Source organism: Macaca nemestrina, chromosome 20 (genome assembly GCF_043159975.1).
Source record: "Macaca nemestrina isolate mMacNem1 chromosome 20, mMacNem.hap1, whole genome shotgun sequence".
NCBI classification, from domain to species: Eukaryota; Metazoa; Chordata; class Mammalia; order Primates; family Cercopithecidae; genus Macaca; species Macaca nemestrina.
The window spans coordinates 61432016-61449464 of NC_092144.1; the positions used below are offsets into that span (position 1 = coordinate 61432016).

General features: G+C 49.6%; 1 protein-coding gene across 1 annotated transcript; it reads right to left on the reverse strand.

Moving 5' to 3' along the window:
- Positions 1-12421: 12421 nt before the first annotated feature.
- On the reverse strand, positions 12422-17449 carry LOC105497107 (sialic acid-binding Ig-like lectin 13). Its single transcript, XM_071087615.1, has 6 exons — positions 17225-17449; positions 16780-17160; positions 16315-16593; positions 16041-16088; positions 13195-13449; positions 12422-12865 (listed from the first exon to the last, which is right to left on the reverse strand). Exons 1-6 carry the CDS (start codon positions 17256-17258, stop codon positions 12768-12770), a joined length of 1095 nt encoding a protein of 364 aa, XP_070943716.1. The 5' UTR covers positions 17259-17449; the 3' UTR covers positions 12422-12767.

Consider the following 17449-nt stretch of genomic DNA (forward strand, 5'->3'; position numbering starts at 1 on the left):
CAAGTCAGAATAACACGTTGCAAGGCAAGAAGAGTGAAATATCACTAGAGGAGAAAGTTGGATTCATCCTAATTTCTAGTGAAGGAAAAATTTTGCAAGCGCAACGCTTTATTGTCAGATGTAATGGTTACTCACTGGTGTGTGAGTGTGATATGACACTCCCTTGAAGTATTAGTTTTCCAAAGTAAGATTCAACTCCTTATGTCAAACCCCAAAGCTGTCTGTGATCTGAAACCTGTTACATATGTGCATTTCAGATATTTCCCCCAACTGTTAACTTTTCTTTTACTCTCCTGTTATTTACAGAACAGCAGGACACTTGCTCTCCAAAACACGAGTTGCCCATGAAATGATCACCTACTGTGGATGGAAAAGAAGAGCCAAGAAAATAAAAACAACCCTAGAGTAAAGAGAACACTAGGACCATCATAGGAGAGAGTGAAAGGTAAGGAGCCTTAAAAAGGCCAACCTAGGCCAGGTGTAGTGGCTCATGCCTGTAATCCCAGCACTTTGGGAGGCCAAGAAGGACAGATTACCTAAAGTTAGCAGTTTGAGACCAGCCTTGTTGAAGGTTGGTGGTGAAACCCCATCTCTACTGAAAATACAAAAAAAAATTAGCTGGGTGTGGTGTTGGGCACCTGTAATCCCAGCTACTTGGGAGGCTGAGGCAGGAGAATCACTTGAACCCGGGAGGCGGAGGTTGCAGTGAGCTGAGACAGCGCCAGTATACTTCAGGCTGGGTGACAGAGCAAGACTCCATCTCAAAAAAAAAAAAAAAAAAAAAAAAAAATAGTCAACCTAAATGCAAGTGACTTTCAAGAAAAAACGCCAATGCCATTTAATGGAATATAACAAAATCAAGCAGCCAGCCACATAAAAATCACAATGTGCAGTATTTAGAGAGAAGAAAATCAGAAAAAATTACATAAATATCACTTTTGATTGTCCACATTTGACCAGAACTATAAATTTACAGATCCGAGATACTCAATCTACTTGAAACAGGATATCACTCTCTCTCTTAATCTTCTCTATCTTTTTCTATCACACACACTCCTGCTCTCCACATAGAAAGGGACATAATAATCAAATAATTAAAATTCAATGACAAACAGAAAATATTAAAATTAGTCAGTGAAAAATGCAAACTTCCAACCAAGAAGTAAAAATTAATATTAGGCGGCCGGGCGCGGTGGCTCAAGCCTGTAATCCCAGCACTTTGGGAGGCCGAGGCGGGTGGATCACGAGGTCAGGAGATCGAGACTATCCTGGCTAACATGGTGAAACCCCGTCTCTACTAAAAATACAAAAAACTAGCCGGGCGTGGTGGCGGGCGCCTGTAGTCTCAGCTACTTGGGAGGCTGAGGCGGGAGAATGGCGTGAACCCGGGAGGCGGAGCTTGCAGTGAGCCGAGATCACGCCACTGCACTCCAGCCTGGGAGACACAGCGAGACTCCGTCTCAAAAAAAAAAAAAAAAAAATTAATATTAGGCTTGGCCCAGTAGCTCACACCTGTAATCCCAGCACCTTGGGAGGCCGAGGTGGGCGGCCTTGCTTGAGGCCAGGAATTTAAGATCAGCATAGGCAACAAAGCAAGACCCTGTATCTACCAAAAAAATTTAAGGTCAGGCACAGTGGCTCATGCCTGTAGTCCCAGCACTTTGGGAGGCTGAGGTGGATGGATCACGAGGTCAGGAGTTCGAGACCACCCTGGCCAACATGGTGAAACCCTATCTCTACTAAGAAAAAATACAAAAATTAGTCAGGCGTGGTGGTGCATGCCTGTAATCCCAGCTACATGGGAGGCTGAGGCAGGAGAATCACTTGAACCCGGGAGGCAGAGGTTGCAGTGAGCTGAGACTGTGCCATTGCACTCCAGCCTGGGCAACAGAGCAAGACTCCGTCTCAAAAAAAAAAAAAAAAAAAAGAAAGAAAGAAAGAAAAAAGAACTGTTCTTAATAAACGTGATATGGAGTTTATACCAACACCTTATGGGGATGAATTAGTGGCCTATCAAAATCACATTAAGGTAAGCATGGAGAGCAGGATATTACATGGATTATAACTCAAATCAGTGATAACATTTATCAGTCTATTTCCTCTCTTGCCCTCCCAACCATTCCAATAGAGCTATCAGGAAGCGGTGTGGAAAACAGAGGTGAGGGGTGGAGAGAGGTTGTTCTGCCCAGGAGGTGGGACCGAGGCACCCAGGAGCCCTTGCTCCAGCCACGTGCAGGGTGAGAGTCTTAGGACACGTGGTCTGAAGGACCCTCGCCTCCACTGGGGCCCTGGAGCTCAGACCTCAGCTCTGCTGTGAGGAGGGAGCTCAGTCACCACAAGCAGCCCTATCCCCTTGAGCGCCCCTGAGCCTGTGTGGGAAACACAGTTCTGAGAGGAGAGACCAGTGCTGTGGAGGGCGTGCTCTGGGGAGGAGAGGATGGGTGAAGCCACTCAGGGATCTGAGGGCTCAAGTTATAGAACAACTTGAGAAGGACTTCTCCCCTGTGCAGTAGATCCAGGTGATGTCACAGGTTAAAAGGAAGCCGTCCCCATTACGGCTCCCCTGAGCAGGCTGAGGGGCAGAAGCCAGGGGCTCCACTGCTCTCCAGAAATTTGGGAGCAGGAACAGGCAGTACGGGAGAGGGCTAGGAGAAGGAAAACAGAGGTGGCGGTGTCCTCAGCCCACTCTTCCCTTGCCTAAGGCGCCCCCACCAAAAGCAGGTGTTCTGCTAACACTCAGCCAGGCTCAGGGAGATGGGGTGGGAGCCCAGCGGGTGAATGCTCCTCTGTCCCCTAAAACCACCTGGGACAGCTCCACGACCTGGGGATGCAAGGGTTGGCAGGGGCCCAGGATCAAGCTGCCCTGGGACCAGCTCAGCTTGGCAGAAGGGCTGCTGTCAGCATCACAGACCAGGTGCAGGGACTGCCCTCCTCCACCTACAGAGAGGTGGCATTGCCCAAAATCTGTGGGACTAGGGAGACCGAGAGAGCTGGAGGCGCAGGGCTGAGAGGCCCTTCTCTCCCTGTGCCCTCCCCCAGACTCAGGAGAGGAAACAGCGTTTCTGAAACAAGCATCACAAGCAAGGGCAAGTAGGGACAAAGACCTCCAGCATACAGGGGTGGGGAGGTGCCTTAATGCTCCCGGGACAGGGGCATGGAAACATGGGGAGGACTTGGCTGTATCAGGACCTGGAGAGAACGTCTCAGGATGACCGGCCTTGATGTGCAAAACTGTGGAGGGCGCTAACCCTCATGGTTCTGGCCTCTTGGAGGAACCAAGACAGGTGACAGGCTTTCTCCTGGGGCCACAGGAGCCAAGGGAGGAGCTAAATAGGGATGAGACAGAGAAAGATTTGGTTAGAGATTTGGGACCCGAATTGTGGTCGCTGGAGGGAGCAAGACCGGAGGCTTCTAGGCCAGGAGGGAGGCGACTGCAGGGCCAGGTATCACCCGGGTACAGGTGAACAAAATCAGAGGCCTGAGATGGGACTGTGGCCATGAGAATAGAGGAAGGGAGGGATTTGAGACATTTTCCAGAAGCCAAGTTTGCGAAGCTCTCGACTAGTAGAAAGGCATCGGTGAAATTCATCTGTGTAAAGAGCTTTCCAGGACATTGACTGAGCTGACTCACATGGGTGGGGGTGCTTTTCAAGGGGAAGTGAATTGTGCTCAGAACAAGCTGGACCAGACAGAAGTTTGTGGGCATCTTCCAGGCAGAGGTAGGGCTAGGACACGAGCTTCCTGAAAGGGTCATGCAGAGAGAGGCAGGAGGCCCTGGGCCCACTCTGAGCTAGTAGCCACAGCTGGGGTAAAATCATTCCAACAAGGATCATTGTTGCCTATTCCATTCATTAATTCCACATTTCCTGGACCCCATTTATTTCTTCTTTGTTCACCATTTACATAAGTATTGACTAATGACAATGCCTAGACCTGATTAGATGAAGTGGTCGACAGGGTAATGGCCCCCAAAGATGTCCACTTGCTAATCCCTGTGAAAGGAGTTAGCCAGCTTGCTTTAGGCACACAGTAAGGGAAGGGTCCCTAGAGAACCTCTGACCCACCTCATAAGCAGTTACAGCAGATGTCTTGTGCAGATAAGGGAACTTGCACAGAGGGCTTGCCTAAACACCCCAGCAAGGGACTAAGGGCCCACATATGCACTTGGGGAATGGGGTGGAGACATCAGGAATTTGCACCTTATATAAACAGGGAACCCAGCCCCCATCAGCTTATATAAAAGCCCTTGTGGCCAGTTGCGGTGGCTCATGCCTGTAATGCCAGTATTTTGGGAGGCCGAGGTGGGTGGATCACTTGAGGTCAGGAGTTCAAGACCAGCCTGGCCAACATGGTGAAACCCCATCTCTACTAAAAATACGAAATTAGCCAGGCACGGCGGCTCACATCTGTAGTCCCAGCTACTCAGGAGGCTGAGATAGGAGGATCGCTTGAACCCAGGAGGCAGAGGTTGCAGTGAGCTGAGATCCCACCACTGCACTCCAGCCTGGGCAGCAAGAGCAAAACTCCTACCCCACCTGCCCACAAAAAACCACAAAAAAACAAAACAACAACAACAACACCTTTCATTCAGCTGTGAGGGGGTAACCGAGAACCTGCTTTCAGGAACCCTCTCTTTGCTGAGAGCTTTCCTTTCACTTAACAAATTCTACTCCACTCTCCCACATGACTCATTTTCCTGGTCTTGAGACAAGAACCTGGACCTAGCTGAGCTAAGGAGCCAAAAATCCTGCATCACCTGGAAGCTGTGAATATGTTGCCATACAAGATAAAGGAACTTTTACCCTGCAGAGTCAAGAGACGAGAGTTGGGGAAAAAAAAAAAAAAAGACAAAGGGACTTTGCATATGTGATTAAGTTCAAGTTCAAGTTCAAGATCTTGAGATGGGCAGGAGATCCTGGGTTATCCAGATGGGCCCAGTGTCACCACAGGGTCCTTATAAGAGGGAAAGGGGGAGAATCAGAGTCCGAGAGAGAAGACGTGAGGATGGAACAAAGGTCAAAGAGCAGAAAAGATGCCACAAAGTTGACTCTGACAACCGAGAAATGGGCCATGAGCCCAGAAATGCAGGTCGTCGCTGAATGGTAGAAAAGGTGAAAGAACAGAGTATCCTCTGGAGCCTCCAGAAGGAACCAGTCTTGATTTTATAGCCCAGTAAGTCCTGCTTCATCCTGCTGACCTCCAGAACTATAAGAAAAGAAATTGTCTTGTTTCAAACCACGAACATTGGGGTAATTTGTTAGAGCAGCAACAGGAAAATAGCACAGGTGAGGACTAATCGCACTGCTTCCTCCCCAAATCCCACAATAAACTCAGAGCTATTCTTTCCATTTTATGTAAAAGGACATTAGGGCTGAGGAATTACAGATAATCTCTCCGAGTTGGCGCACTTGGTGGTGATGGATTGAGGATCCAAATAAAGAGTCAAAACATTATGGAATTCGATGGAGGGCCCCTGAGGCCTGGGCAGGGCAGGTGTGGCTGCAGAAGGAGTCCCAGGAAGATGCCCCCCTGGCCCTGATCCAGGTTATTCTCTGGTGCAGGGAGCAGACAATAAACCACGAACATAATTATGTAGTTGTGAGTTATTGCTTGATGGACAGGAGCTGGTGCAGTGAGAGAAATAGGGTCCCAACATGAGGCAGCCTCTCGAGTGCAGGAGGCCCAGTGTTGTGGGCAAATGGGGTCTGGATACCACAGTAAAGGGACGTCCACAGGAATAAGCAGGGAGGCTGATGCAGCCTAGTTCTCAGCTGGGTCCTCCTCATTGGATTCTCCTGGGGCTCTGTCCTGTGAACTTCTCCTCTCTACCTGCAATCAGCTCTTCCCCTTTCAAATACCTTTTACTTTTGGTAAAAAGAAAATGCAGAACATAAACATCACCATTGTCATTATGTTTAGGTGCACGGTTCAGTTCTGTGAAGCATATTCACTTTGTTGTACAACCAATTTCCAGAACTCTTCCATATTGCAAAATTCACTCTGTACCCACTAAACAGCGACTTCCATTTTCCCTCTCCTCGGTGCCTGGCAAACACCACTGCACTCACTGTTTGTGTGAATATGACTCCTCTAGGAATCTCAGTAGGTGAAACTCTACAGTATTTGACTTTTCATGACTGCTGTATTTCCCTTAGGATAATGTCCTCAAGGCCCAGCCCTGTGGTAGCAGGTGCCAGAGTTTCTTTTCTTTTTAAGGCTGACAGATTCGAATGTATGATTTCACCACGTTTTGCTTACCCGTCTGCCCCTCCAGAAAAGACTGGATCGTTTCCACGCCTTGGCTCTGGCCAATGATGCTGCCATGAACACGGGAGTATAAATATCTATTCAAGTTCCCACTTTCTTTCTTTCTTTCTTTTTTTTTTTTTTTTTTTTTTTTGAGACGGAGTCTTGCTCTGTTGCCCAGGCTGGAGTGCAATGGCGTGATCTCAGCCCACTGCAACGTCCGCCTGTTGGATTCAAGTGATTCTCCTGCCTCAGCCTTCTGAGTAGCTGGGATTACAGGAGCCTGCCACCATGCCCAGCTATTTTTTTTTATTTTTAGTAGAGACGGGGGTTCACCATGCTGGCCAAGCTGGTCTCGAACTCCTGACCTAAGGCCATCCGCCTGCCTTGGCCTCCCCAAGTACTGGGATTACAGGTGTGAGCCGCCACACCTGGCCCTCAAGTTCCCACTTTCAGGTCTTTTCATGTAGACCAGAAGTGGAGTGGCTGGGTCCTATGTTAATTCTGTTTTCATTTTTATTTATTTATTTTATTTTATTTTGTTTTATTTTGTTTTATTTTGTTTTGTTTTATTTTTGAGATGGAGTCTCACTCTGTTGCCCAGGCTGGAGTGCAGTGGTGCAATCTCGGCTGACTGCAAGCTCCGCCTCCCAGGTTCACGTCATTCTCCTCCCTCAGCCTCCCGAGTAGCTGGGACTACAGGCACCTGCCACCACACCTGGCTAATTTTTTTTTTTTTTTTGTATTTTTAGTAGAGACGGGGTTTCACCGTGTTCGCCAGGATGGTCTCTATCTCCTGACCTCGTGATCCGCCTGCCTCGGCCTTCCAAAGTGCTGGGATTACAGACGTGAGCCACCGTGCCCGACTCTATTTTTAATTGTTGGAGGAATTGTCATACTCTTATCAACCTGTTTCCCCCTGTCATCTCTTGTCATCACTTTACACTATAAAGATTTACTCTAGAGTAGTCCCCCCATCCACAGTGGATAGCTTCCAAGACCCTCAGTGGATGCCTGAAACCACAGACAGGGCAAACCCTACATATGCTATGTTTTTATACACACACACACACACACACACACGTATGCATATCTATGATAAATTTTATTTTATTTTTTTTTGAGACAAGAGTCTCGCTTTGTCGCCAGGCTGGAGTGCAGTGGCGTGATCTCAGTTCACTGCAAGCTCCGCCTCCAGGGTTCAAGAGATTCTCCTGCCTCAGCCTCCTGGGTAGCTGGGACTACAGGCGCGCACCATCATGCCTGGCTAATTGTTTTTTGTATTTTTAGTAAAGACAGGGTTTCACCATGTTGGCCAGGATGGTCTCGATCTCTTGACGGCCTCCCAAAGTGTTGGGATTACAGGCGTGAGCCACCACACCCGGCTTAATAAATTTTAATTTATAAATGAGCACAGCAAAAGATGAACAACAATAACTAATAATAAAATAGAGCTATTATAACAATATACTGTAATAAATGTTATGTGAATGTGGGCTCTCTTTGTTATAATACCGTAGTAGTGTACTGTCCCACAGGTAAGTGAAACCACAGAAATGGAAAGATAAGAGATAAAGGGGAGGATTTCATAAAGATTATCAGCTGTTAGAATCATTGTAACCTCAACACCTTCAGCCTGGACAGCTCTCCTGATCTCCAGACATTTGCACACAGCTGTCTCCCTCTCATCCACATTCGGATGTCAGGGGTGTTCTCAGAATTATCATTGCCCCCGAAAGCCCTCCTCTGCAGTCTTCCATGGACACGGCTCCTTCCTTCCAGGTGCCGAGGGGAACATGCTGGCCCCATCCTTGCTCTTCCTTTCCCATCAATGACACCATCCATTAGAAAACCCTGTGAGCAGCCGAGTGCGGTGGCTCCCACCTGTAATCCCAGCACTTTGGGAGGCCGAGGCGGGCGGATCACGAGGTCAGGAGATCGAGACCAGCCTGGCTAACACAGTGAAACCTCGTCTCTACTAAAAATACAAAAAAAAAAAAAAATTAGCCAGGCATGGTGGCGAGCACCTGTAGTCCCAGCTACTCAAGAGGCTGAGGCAGGAGAATGGCGTGAACCCAGGAGACAGAGCTTGCTGTGAGCTGAGATCATGCCGAGATCATGCCACTGCACTCCAGCCTGGACGACAGAGCAAGACTCCATCTCAAAAAAAAAAAAAAAAAAAAAAAAGAAAGAAAAAAAAAGAAAAGAAAACTCTGGGACCTTGACCTTTCACACACATCCCAAAACACGTCCTCACCCTGCCCCTCAGTCCCCCATCCCTCCTCCTGGAGGACCCAGCACCACCTGCCCCATCTCTCTGTGGCTGCTGTGACCTATGCAGGTCTGCCGTGACCAGGGCAGCCGAGGGTCCTGTTAGAGTGAGAGTCCAGTCGAGCCTCTGCTCTCTCCTAAAGGCTCTAGGTTCCTGTGTGGCCTCAGGGCCCCACACGGGCTGCCCTGTCCTCCCTGCTGCTCCCTCCTCTGACTCCCTCTGCTCTCAGGTTCTGGCTGTGTCCACAGCGCCCAGGCCTGCTGCTACCTCTGAGTAATGCACTTGCTGCTCCCCTTCCCTCTTCCTGAGATGCTTTTCTCTTATTCAGACACAGAGCCTCCCTGCTCAGCACCTTCACGCCTTTGTTCAGACACCACCTCCTCTCGCCGTCAGATGATAAACTGTTCCTCAATTTGTCATCAGCTCCCTTCTCTGCATGACTTTCCTCCAAACACAGATCACCATCCCACATGCTCTCATTTTATTTATTTATCTTTTCCTTCTAGTCTCTAGAATGACAGCACCTTGATGACAGAGATACTTGCTGTTTCCTTTTTTTATTTATTTTGGTAAAGTATATGTGTTACATGTGTTACAGTTTGGATCTGTGTACTCACTCAAATCTCCTGTGGAATTGTCATCCCCAGTGTTGGAGGTGGGGCCTGGTGGGAGGTGATTGGATGGTGGTGGTTGCTCATGAATGGTTTAACACCACCCCCTAGTGCTGTTCTTGTGATTGAGTTCTCAGGAGATCTGTTGTTTAAAAGTGTGATGTGTAGCTCTTTTCTTTTTTTTTTGAGACGGAGTCTCGCTCTGTTGCCAGGCTGGAGTACAATGGCACTATCTCAGCTCACTGCAACCTCCGACTCCCTGGTTCAGACAATTCTCTTACCTCAGCCTCCCAAGTAACTAGGAACTACAGGCACATGCCACCATGCCCAGCTAATTTGTGTATTTTTAGTAGAGATGGGGCTTTACCATGTTGGCCAGGATGGTCTCGATCTCCTGACCTGAGGTGATCCACCCGCCTCAGCCTCCCAAAGTGCTGGGGATTAAAAGCGTGAGCCACTGTGCCAGGCCTCCTCTTTCTCTTTCCCCTGCTCTGGCCGTGTAAGACCTGCCTGCTTCCTCTTCACCTTTTGTCATGATTGTAAGTTTCCTGAGGCCTTCCCAGAAGCAGAGGCTGCTATGCTTCCTGTACAGCCTGCAGCGCCTTGAGCCAATTAAGCCTCTTTCCTTTCTGAATTACCCAGTTCCAGGTATTTCTTTATAGTAGTGGTAGACCTGACTATACATTATGTAACATATAATTTGCAATTTGTAACATTCTACAGGGTACAATTCCGTGACATTAAGCACATTCACCATGTTGTGCAACCACTATTTATCGAATTTCCTCATCATCCCAAACAGAAACTCTGCACCAGTTGCACAATTACCCCTCTTCCTTGCCTCGTTCCCCAGCCTCTGACATGCCATTCTACTTTCTGTTTCCATGAATTTGCCAATTCTAAGTAAGGTTACATGAGCAGAATTAGATACCATTTGTCGCTTTATGTGTGGCTTCTTTCATTTGGCATGTTGTTTCAAGGATCACCCATGTTATAGCATGTATCAGTTCCATTCAATTTTTAAGGCTAGAGAATATCCCATATTGTGGATATAGAACCTTTTTTCTATCCACTTATCAGTCAATGGACATGAGTTTTTTTTCCCCTCACCTTTTAGCTATTGTAAATAATGCTGCTGTGAACATTGGTGTATAGGTATCTGTTTAAGTCCATGATTTCAATTCCGGGAACATATCTAGCAATGGAATGGCTGGATTACAGTGTATTTCTAGGCTTAAGTTTTGGAGAGAATTTCAAAGCGTTTTCCACAGGGTCACACCATTTTACATGCAGTGCAAAAGGGCTCCCACTTGTCCATATCCTTGCAAACAATTAGTAGTTTTTTCTTTTTTCTTTTTCTTTTGAGATGGAGTCTCGCTGTCTCACCTGGCTGGAGTACAGAGGCATGATCTCGGCTCACTGCAATCTTTGCCTCCTGGGTTGAAGCGACTCTCCTGCCTCAGCCTCCCAAATAGCTGGGACTACCGGTGTGCACCACCACGCCCAGCTAATTTTCGTATTTTTAGTAGAGACGGGGTTTCACCATGTTGGCCAGGATGGTCTCGATCTCTTGACCTCGTGATCTGCCCACTTCAGCCTCCTAAAGTGCTGGGATTACAGGTGTGAGCCACCGCACCCGGCCAGTATTTTTTTTTTTTAAGAGAAGTGTATGTTTGGTTTTATTCAGACCTTTACAAAGAGTTATAAACCAATTCAAAAAATTAGGTCACCCATGGCAGCTGTACTCAGGGTATTCAAAACACAATGCAAAACACTTGTGACTGTCTGTTCTTGCAGCTGTTACTTTCGTGACGGTTCTGCATATGCTACCAAATACCTATTTAGTCTTTATCCAAAAGGCCTAAAGACAAAGGAATTTATCAACAATACAGTAGGACTCTTCTCACCTCTCTGAGATCCAAACTATTCATTATAAGCAACTATTTAGTTGTATCTATCAACATCATCATACCAAACATTGATTTATTTCTGTTTTTGTTTGTTTGTTCATTTTTATTTGTTTATTTAACGTCTTCCTAATGCGTGTGAAGTAGCATCTCCTTTACAGTTTGGTTTTGCATTCGTGACATGAGTAACAATACTGAGCATCTTCTCACGGGCTGCTTGGCCATTTGCACACCACCTGGGAGCAAAGTCCAGCAGGGGACAGACCATGCAAGGCCTTCAGTCCAGGCTGTGGTGTTTCATGAGTAACAATACTGAGCATCTTCTCACGGGCTGCTTGGCCATTTGCACACCACCTGGGAGCAAAGTCCAGCAGGGGACAGACCATGCAAGGCCTTCAGTCCAGGCTGTGGTGTTTCTACCTCATTCTCCAGCAGTGGAGAGGAAGCACCGCCCTTCAGATGGTAGAGGCACTGAACAAGGAGGCATCTGGAAGCAGAGTCTGGAGGCCTGTGTTGGGGAGAGATGGAGGCAAAAGGTGAGGAGGGTTCAGTGACCAGGGAAGAGGTGAGGCCCAAGGCATGACTGGAGTCAGGATGGAGAAAAGGGCTCCAAGATGAGCCCTGCTGAGGAGAAAGAGGAACAAGAGTTAATGATTTATGGGCCCTGGAGGAGGGAGGGAGCTCAAGGTGGAGACTCACATTCTGGTTCTGAGTTTAGAAGTGTCAAACCCTAATCAGGTAAAGGAGTCAGGCTGGTGGGAGCAGAGGAAAGCAAAGAGAGAAAGCAGGTAAGCTACAAGCCTGCCTTTCTTTGTGGTTCAGGATAGGTGGCCCTCCTGCGCAAGTAACTCACAACTTTTCTGTGCCCAGCTATCATCAGAACCTCAGCTGAGAGAACAATGTGAGTTAGCTCACTGCAACCTTGACATTATCAGTACTCCATGCATCCCTCTCCAGCACAAGTACCACAGGCCCCCTGCTGGGGCAAGCCTTTGTCTCTTTGCAGTCAGCTCCCCTCTTGCCGGCCTCCCCGTTGCAACATAGTTTCATACTTTCTCTAACAAATCTGCAGTTCTACACCTACAACTGTCCTGGTAAATTCTTTTTGCGGCCCATGCCACTGGCCTCAGATAGTCACTTACCTGTGACAAGAGGCGGGACCACTGTGTCATCAGTGGGATGGGGATCCCAGGAGGAGAAGAGCGTTTGGGGAGGGAGATGGGTGTACCATGCTGAGCAGAGCAATCATGGGGGCTATCAAGGGAGAGGTGCCCAGTGGGATGCTGGAGGGTGAGATGCCCTCAACACTCACCTGAGAGATTAACCTTTGACAACCTATGCAGCCTCCACACCTGTAGCTGCCTTTGCTGCCTTCCTCCGGTGGGACTTCACTCTGAGTGAAAAGACAAGGACCTGTGAGTGTGGCCAAATCAGGGTGCAGGGGGCAGCAGACTCACTTCCCTGTGCTCTGCTAAGGCACTGGAGGGGACTGATGTGGAGAGAGCAGGTTCAGCCCCCAAGACCTCCACGATGAGAGAAGGAACCTCTCACCCGGGACACACAGCAAAGTTGGGTACAGAAAACATTGTCTTGGGTGAAATTCTCACCACAACGGAGCCTCTGTTGGTCCAGGTTCTCTTGACTGGTTCAGGACCCTCCAGCAATGGGACTCAAATTCCGCATTGTGTCCCCTGCCCTCCCTGCACCTCCCTTTGCTCCCTGGGGCAGTGCTCACCTGAGGACAATGAGACAGAGGAAGAGAAGCAGGATCTTTACAGTGGCCTCCCCGATGGCCACCAGAACCACCTCTGCCATGGGCCCTGATTTCCCTGCAAAAAGGTGCATGAGGTAGATTCATCTGCTAAACCACAATTCCTTATTGTTTCGCTCCTAATAATTGGACACAGGTTCTACCAGTTCTACCTGCATCCCTGCATGTCAGAAAACAGCCCGGGGCTAACCTCATCCCCTACCAAGACTGAGCAGCAACAAACAGAAGGCTCTGGCCCTCAAGACATTGCCGGCCTCACAGCTGAGGCTGAGGCTGAGCTGAGCACAGTCCTATTCTCTTGGTGAGCCCGGTGGACTACTTGTTCAGAGACCTGGGAGTAAAGATCATTGGGAGAGAGGATCTGGTGTGCAGCCCCTTGACACTCACTCTGCACAAACAGCCTCAGGGAGACCTGCTGGGAACCCAGGGGGTTCTGAGCTTGGCAGGTGAATTCTCCTTCATTCCTGAGGTGCATTTGAGGCAGCTCCAGCATCCCGGAGTTGGGCTGTGAGGGGCTCAGGATCAGGTTCTCCTGGGCCCAGCTCAGTCCAGCAGGAGGATTGCTATCAACAGCACAGAGCAGGTGTAGAGACTGTCCTTCCAGGACCTGAAGAGATGATCCATTTCTCAGGGTTGTGGATGCTGAAGAAAAAGAGACAGAGGGTCAGAGTGACAAAGAGGTTGAGGGAAAGAAGAAGGACACCTACGGAGACCAAACAGAGGAACAGATTCAGACTCACAAGCAAAGACTGATAGAAACAGACTCTGTGAGATGGATCCAGAAAGCGGGGTGAGCCTGGGCTTAGAGCCTGGCTCAGGCCCCAATTTCTGTATATAGCATGGTTTGGATTTATCTCTGCACGGATGTGCCCTTTTTGGCTGGATTTGTGCCCTAGAAATCACAGAGGGAGGGTCTCAGGCTTTACAGGGCAACCAAATAAGATGTCACTTTAGGCCCATATTCCATGTCCTCTTCAATGCTCTCGCTGACACCTCAGCTTCCAGATTCTCCCTGAACCTTCTTGTTCTTTATCTGAGTCCTCACCTGACACTGGTTTACTGACTTATCCCTGTGCCTCTGGGAGGCTCTCACTCCCAGAAATTCAGAGTCTGGTTGGTAGCAGGACTTAGGAACAGGTGCTCATGAGGCCACAGGACATATGTTGGAGGTGACTCAGGCTCCAGTAGCCTTGGGGATGTCAATGTATATGAGACCATGTAAATTATGTGATCCAGGAAGGCTTCCTGGAGGAGGCATACCTACTTCACACAGGAAGTAGTAGGGTATGGAGGACAAGCAGGGGTCGCTAGATAATGAGGGCTGGAAGGACATTCCATTATGAAGGAACAGAAGGTGCAAAGATGACCAAAACCTGATCACATCCAGAAAATGCAAATAGACCTGCAGGGCTGGAGGGAGACAGGGTGTATAGGCTGGGGTGGAGGGTGGAGTTCAGACACAAGACACAGGAGGAAAAGTGGAGGGCTCTATCTTGGCTTACTGCAACCTCCACCTCCTGGGTCCAAGCAGTTCTCCTGCCTCAGCCTCCCAAGTAGCTGGGATTACAGGCATGCGCCACCACACACAGCTAATTTTTGTATTTTTAGTAGATGGGGTTTCACCATGTTGGTCAGGCTGGTCTCGAGCTCCTGACTCAACAATCCATCCACTTTGACCTCCCAAACTGTTCTGGTTACAGGCGTGAGCCATTGCACCCGGCCGAGATTTGTTTTAATAAATTCGGCATGGGGGTAATTGGCACCAATAAAAGAAATCAAGAAGTGTGAATACAGGAATAAATAGGTTCCTGTACATTGGGAAAATCATGGACAGCTAAGAAAAAGCCACATGGGGCTGGCTCATGCCCCTAATTCCAGCCCTTTGGGAGGCTGAGGTGGGCGGATCACCTGAGGTCAGGAGTTAGAGGCCAGCCTGGCCAACCAACATGGTGAAACACCGTCTCTATTAAAAATACAAAAAAAAAAAAAAATTTGCCAGGTGTGGTGGCATGTGCCTGTAATTCCAGCTACTCGGGAGGCTGAGGCAGAGGCATTGCTTGAACCCGGGAGGTGGGGTTGCAGTGAGCCAAGATCCTGCCACTGCATTACGGCCTGGAGGACAAGAGAAAGAAAGACAAAGCCACAGGCCATATTGGGACACGTATTTGTAATGTATATTACTAATATTCAGTACTTTCTCAAACTAAAGAGAGACTCAAGAATAAATAATAAAGGTAAAATCACTCTGGAAAGCTGAGAAAAAACTATCAACGGGAGTTCACAGAACAAAAGAATAAAACGGCGCCTTAATGTACAAAAAAATGCAGACCATTCACAGCAAGAGAAACATTCTAATGAATGTGCACACGGAGATGCAGATTTTTACCCAGTATCGGCAGAGGTCTAGGTATCTAACCCCACACTGGGTTGGTGAGGCTGGGGAAACTCACGCATTCACCCCTTCCTGTTGGCAAGGTGAGTTTGTCCTTTTTAGATGGAAAACAACATGGCCATATCTCTCAATATTCAAAAAACACAATGGCCCAGCTATTTTGCACTTAACGTTCACATACACACTTGTGAAAAGAGATACAGGATAAATCACTATAGCATTCCTGTGCTCAGCTAAGTTAGCGTCATGATCATGAATTCGGAGATTCCACAAAATCAGAGTCCATCTGTGCAGTGGAATCACACACAGCCCTGGAGGAGGGGGCAGACCGTCTCGCTACGGACGTCAAACCACCTCTGATCCTCCAGGTGCACAAACCAAGGCTCAGAGCAGCCTAGACAGACCCTGGTGAATTCTGGTGAGGGGGACGGGCTTCTAAGTACAGTCTCTGCTGTGCATTTTGAATTTTTACCCATGTGACAATATCCTCTATCCAGAAGTATTAGGTCAGAACTACCAGGGAAAATTAAAAGGTGAGGCTGAATGTGCATTCCGGGAGTGGATCATCAGGGGCCTTGGGATTGGGTCTGCTGCGTGACTGTCACTCTGCCCTTGCAGTGGGGCCAAGGTGTGTGTGTGTGTGCAGGATTCTGAAGGGAGTGGGGGAGGGGAGGGGACAGTTGCTCAGGTGGCCACTGGGCCTGAGGATGCAGAGAGGCCCTGGGTTCACCCACATGGGGGTCTCAGGTCACCAGGGTGAGTCCAGGATGAGGAGGGGCCTGGCCCTGCCCTGAGCTGGAGGCCCTGCTTCCCCAGCCCCAGGGAGGGAGCACCATCCTACCTGTGCCATCTCCTTGGAAGACAGTCAAGGTCAAGTTCTGAGGAGGGTCTGGGACAGAAAGACACAGCGACTCGCATCACTGTGAGGGCTGGGGACACCGGCTCTCTCACCCCAGAGGTTGCATAAAGAGGGAAGGCAGAGCCAGTGTCCTCCTGACCCCCCACTCCAAGCCCAAATTCTGGGACTCAGCACCTGTGTCCAGCCCTGACCCCCGTCTCCTGCTATCAGCGACCCCACCCCATCAGGGACCTGGATGTCCTGGCCCAGCTCTCACAGGATACGTTAAGTTGGACGGTCCTGGTCGTGGTTACACCGGCCCCGGGCAAGGTCACCTGACAGGTGAGTCTGCTGCCGTGGTCCTGGGGCTGTGGGATGAGGGTGGCCACCGAGGAGAGGGCTGTGGTGGGGCTCAGCGGGGATACAGAGGTCCCAATCCAGGAGAAGATGGGGGGTGTCCCCTGCTCACAGGCCCAGGGCACAGAGCAGGTCAGGTTCCTGGGGCGGCCGGACTTCAGGGCCCCTGGGATGAGGATGTGCGGCCTGTGGGTCAGGGCTGGTGAGGAGATGGGGATGCAGGATCAGGAAGGGGTTCTAAGGTGCAGCCCGGGGGAAGCGCAGGCTCTGGTTCAGGTCTTCCCCTGTGCCTGACTCACTTTGCCCTTTACCCTTTCCCAGCCCAGCCCTGCCTTGCAGCCCCCATGACCTCTCCCTGTGGCTGCTCCTGGATCCCGTGCCTTACCTGTCACATGCACAGACAACGGGGGACTTTTGTAATTATATTTCATCCATCCTTCCTCCATACGAAAGAAGTACAAACCGCTGTCCCTCCTCCTGGCGTCTGTGATGCTCAGGGAGCAGTTTTTCTCCCTGGGATTACCCAGGAGGCGGAATCGACCCCGGGTCTCCTCCCGCACTTCTCGAGCAGGATCGTTTGTGGCCACTGGAGCATCCCGTAAAGGATTGTCTCCTTCCCGGAACCAGTAGCCATGATCACGGTCATTCCTGCTGAAGGGGTACCTCGGATTGAAGAAACTGCAGGGCACGAGGACGCACAGACCCTCCTGCACCATCACCGACTCCGGCACCTCCAGATGGAATAAGCCCTCCAGAGCCAGGGCCCCTGTGGAGACACAAGGGTCAGGTCGGCTCATCCCCGGACAGCCCCTCTCCCTGGGGCCACTCACCTGCCCACAGCAGGGGCAGCAGCAGCAGCAGCATCTCTGAGGCGGAGGCTCCCTGCGCTCCCCCTGTGAGGACAGAAGGGGAACGGAGTGGAGGGGAAGGGCCGTGGGGCCGAACGGGAAGCTGAGGAGGAAGAGAGACTTCGGCCCTGCACAGAAGAGGAACCTCAGACCCACAAGTCAGAGCTCCTCTCCTCCACACTGATTGGACGGAAACCGCATGGCCCA

Bases quoted from the DNA above. Each gene is read 5' to 3' on its own strand.
- LOC105497107 (XM_071087615.1), bottom strand. From the start codon at position 17,258: ATGCTGCTGCTGCTGCTGCCCCTGCTGTGGGCAG. The intron at 16,594-16,779 runs GTAAGGCACGGG...TCTCCTCACCAG, and splicing joins GTTGTCTGTGCATGTGACAG to CCCTGACCCACAGGCCGCAC. The intron at 13,450-16,040 runs GTAGGATGGTGC...CTTTTTCTTCAG, and splicing joins CTTCCAAGGAGATGGCACAG to CATCCACAACCCTGAGAAAT.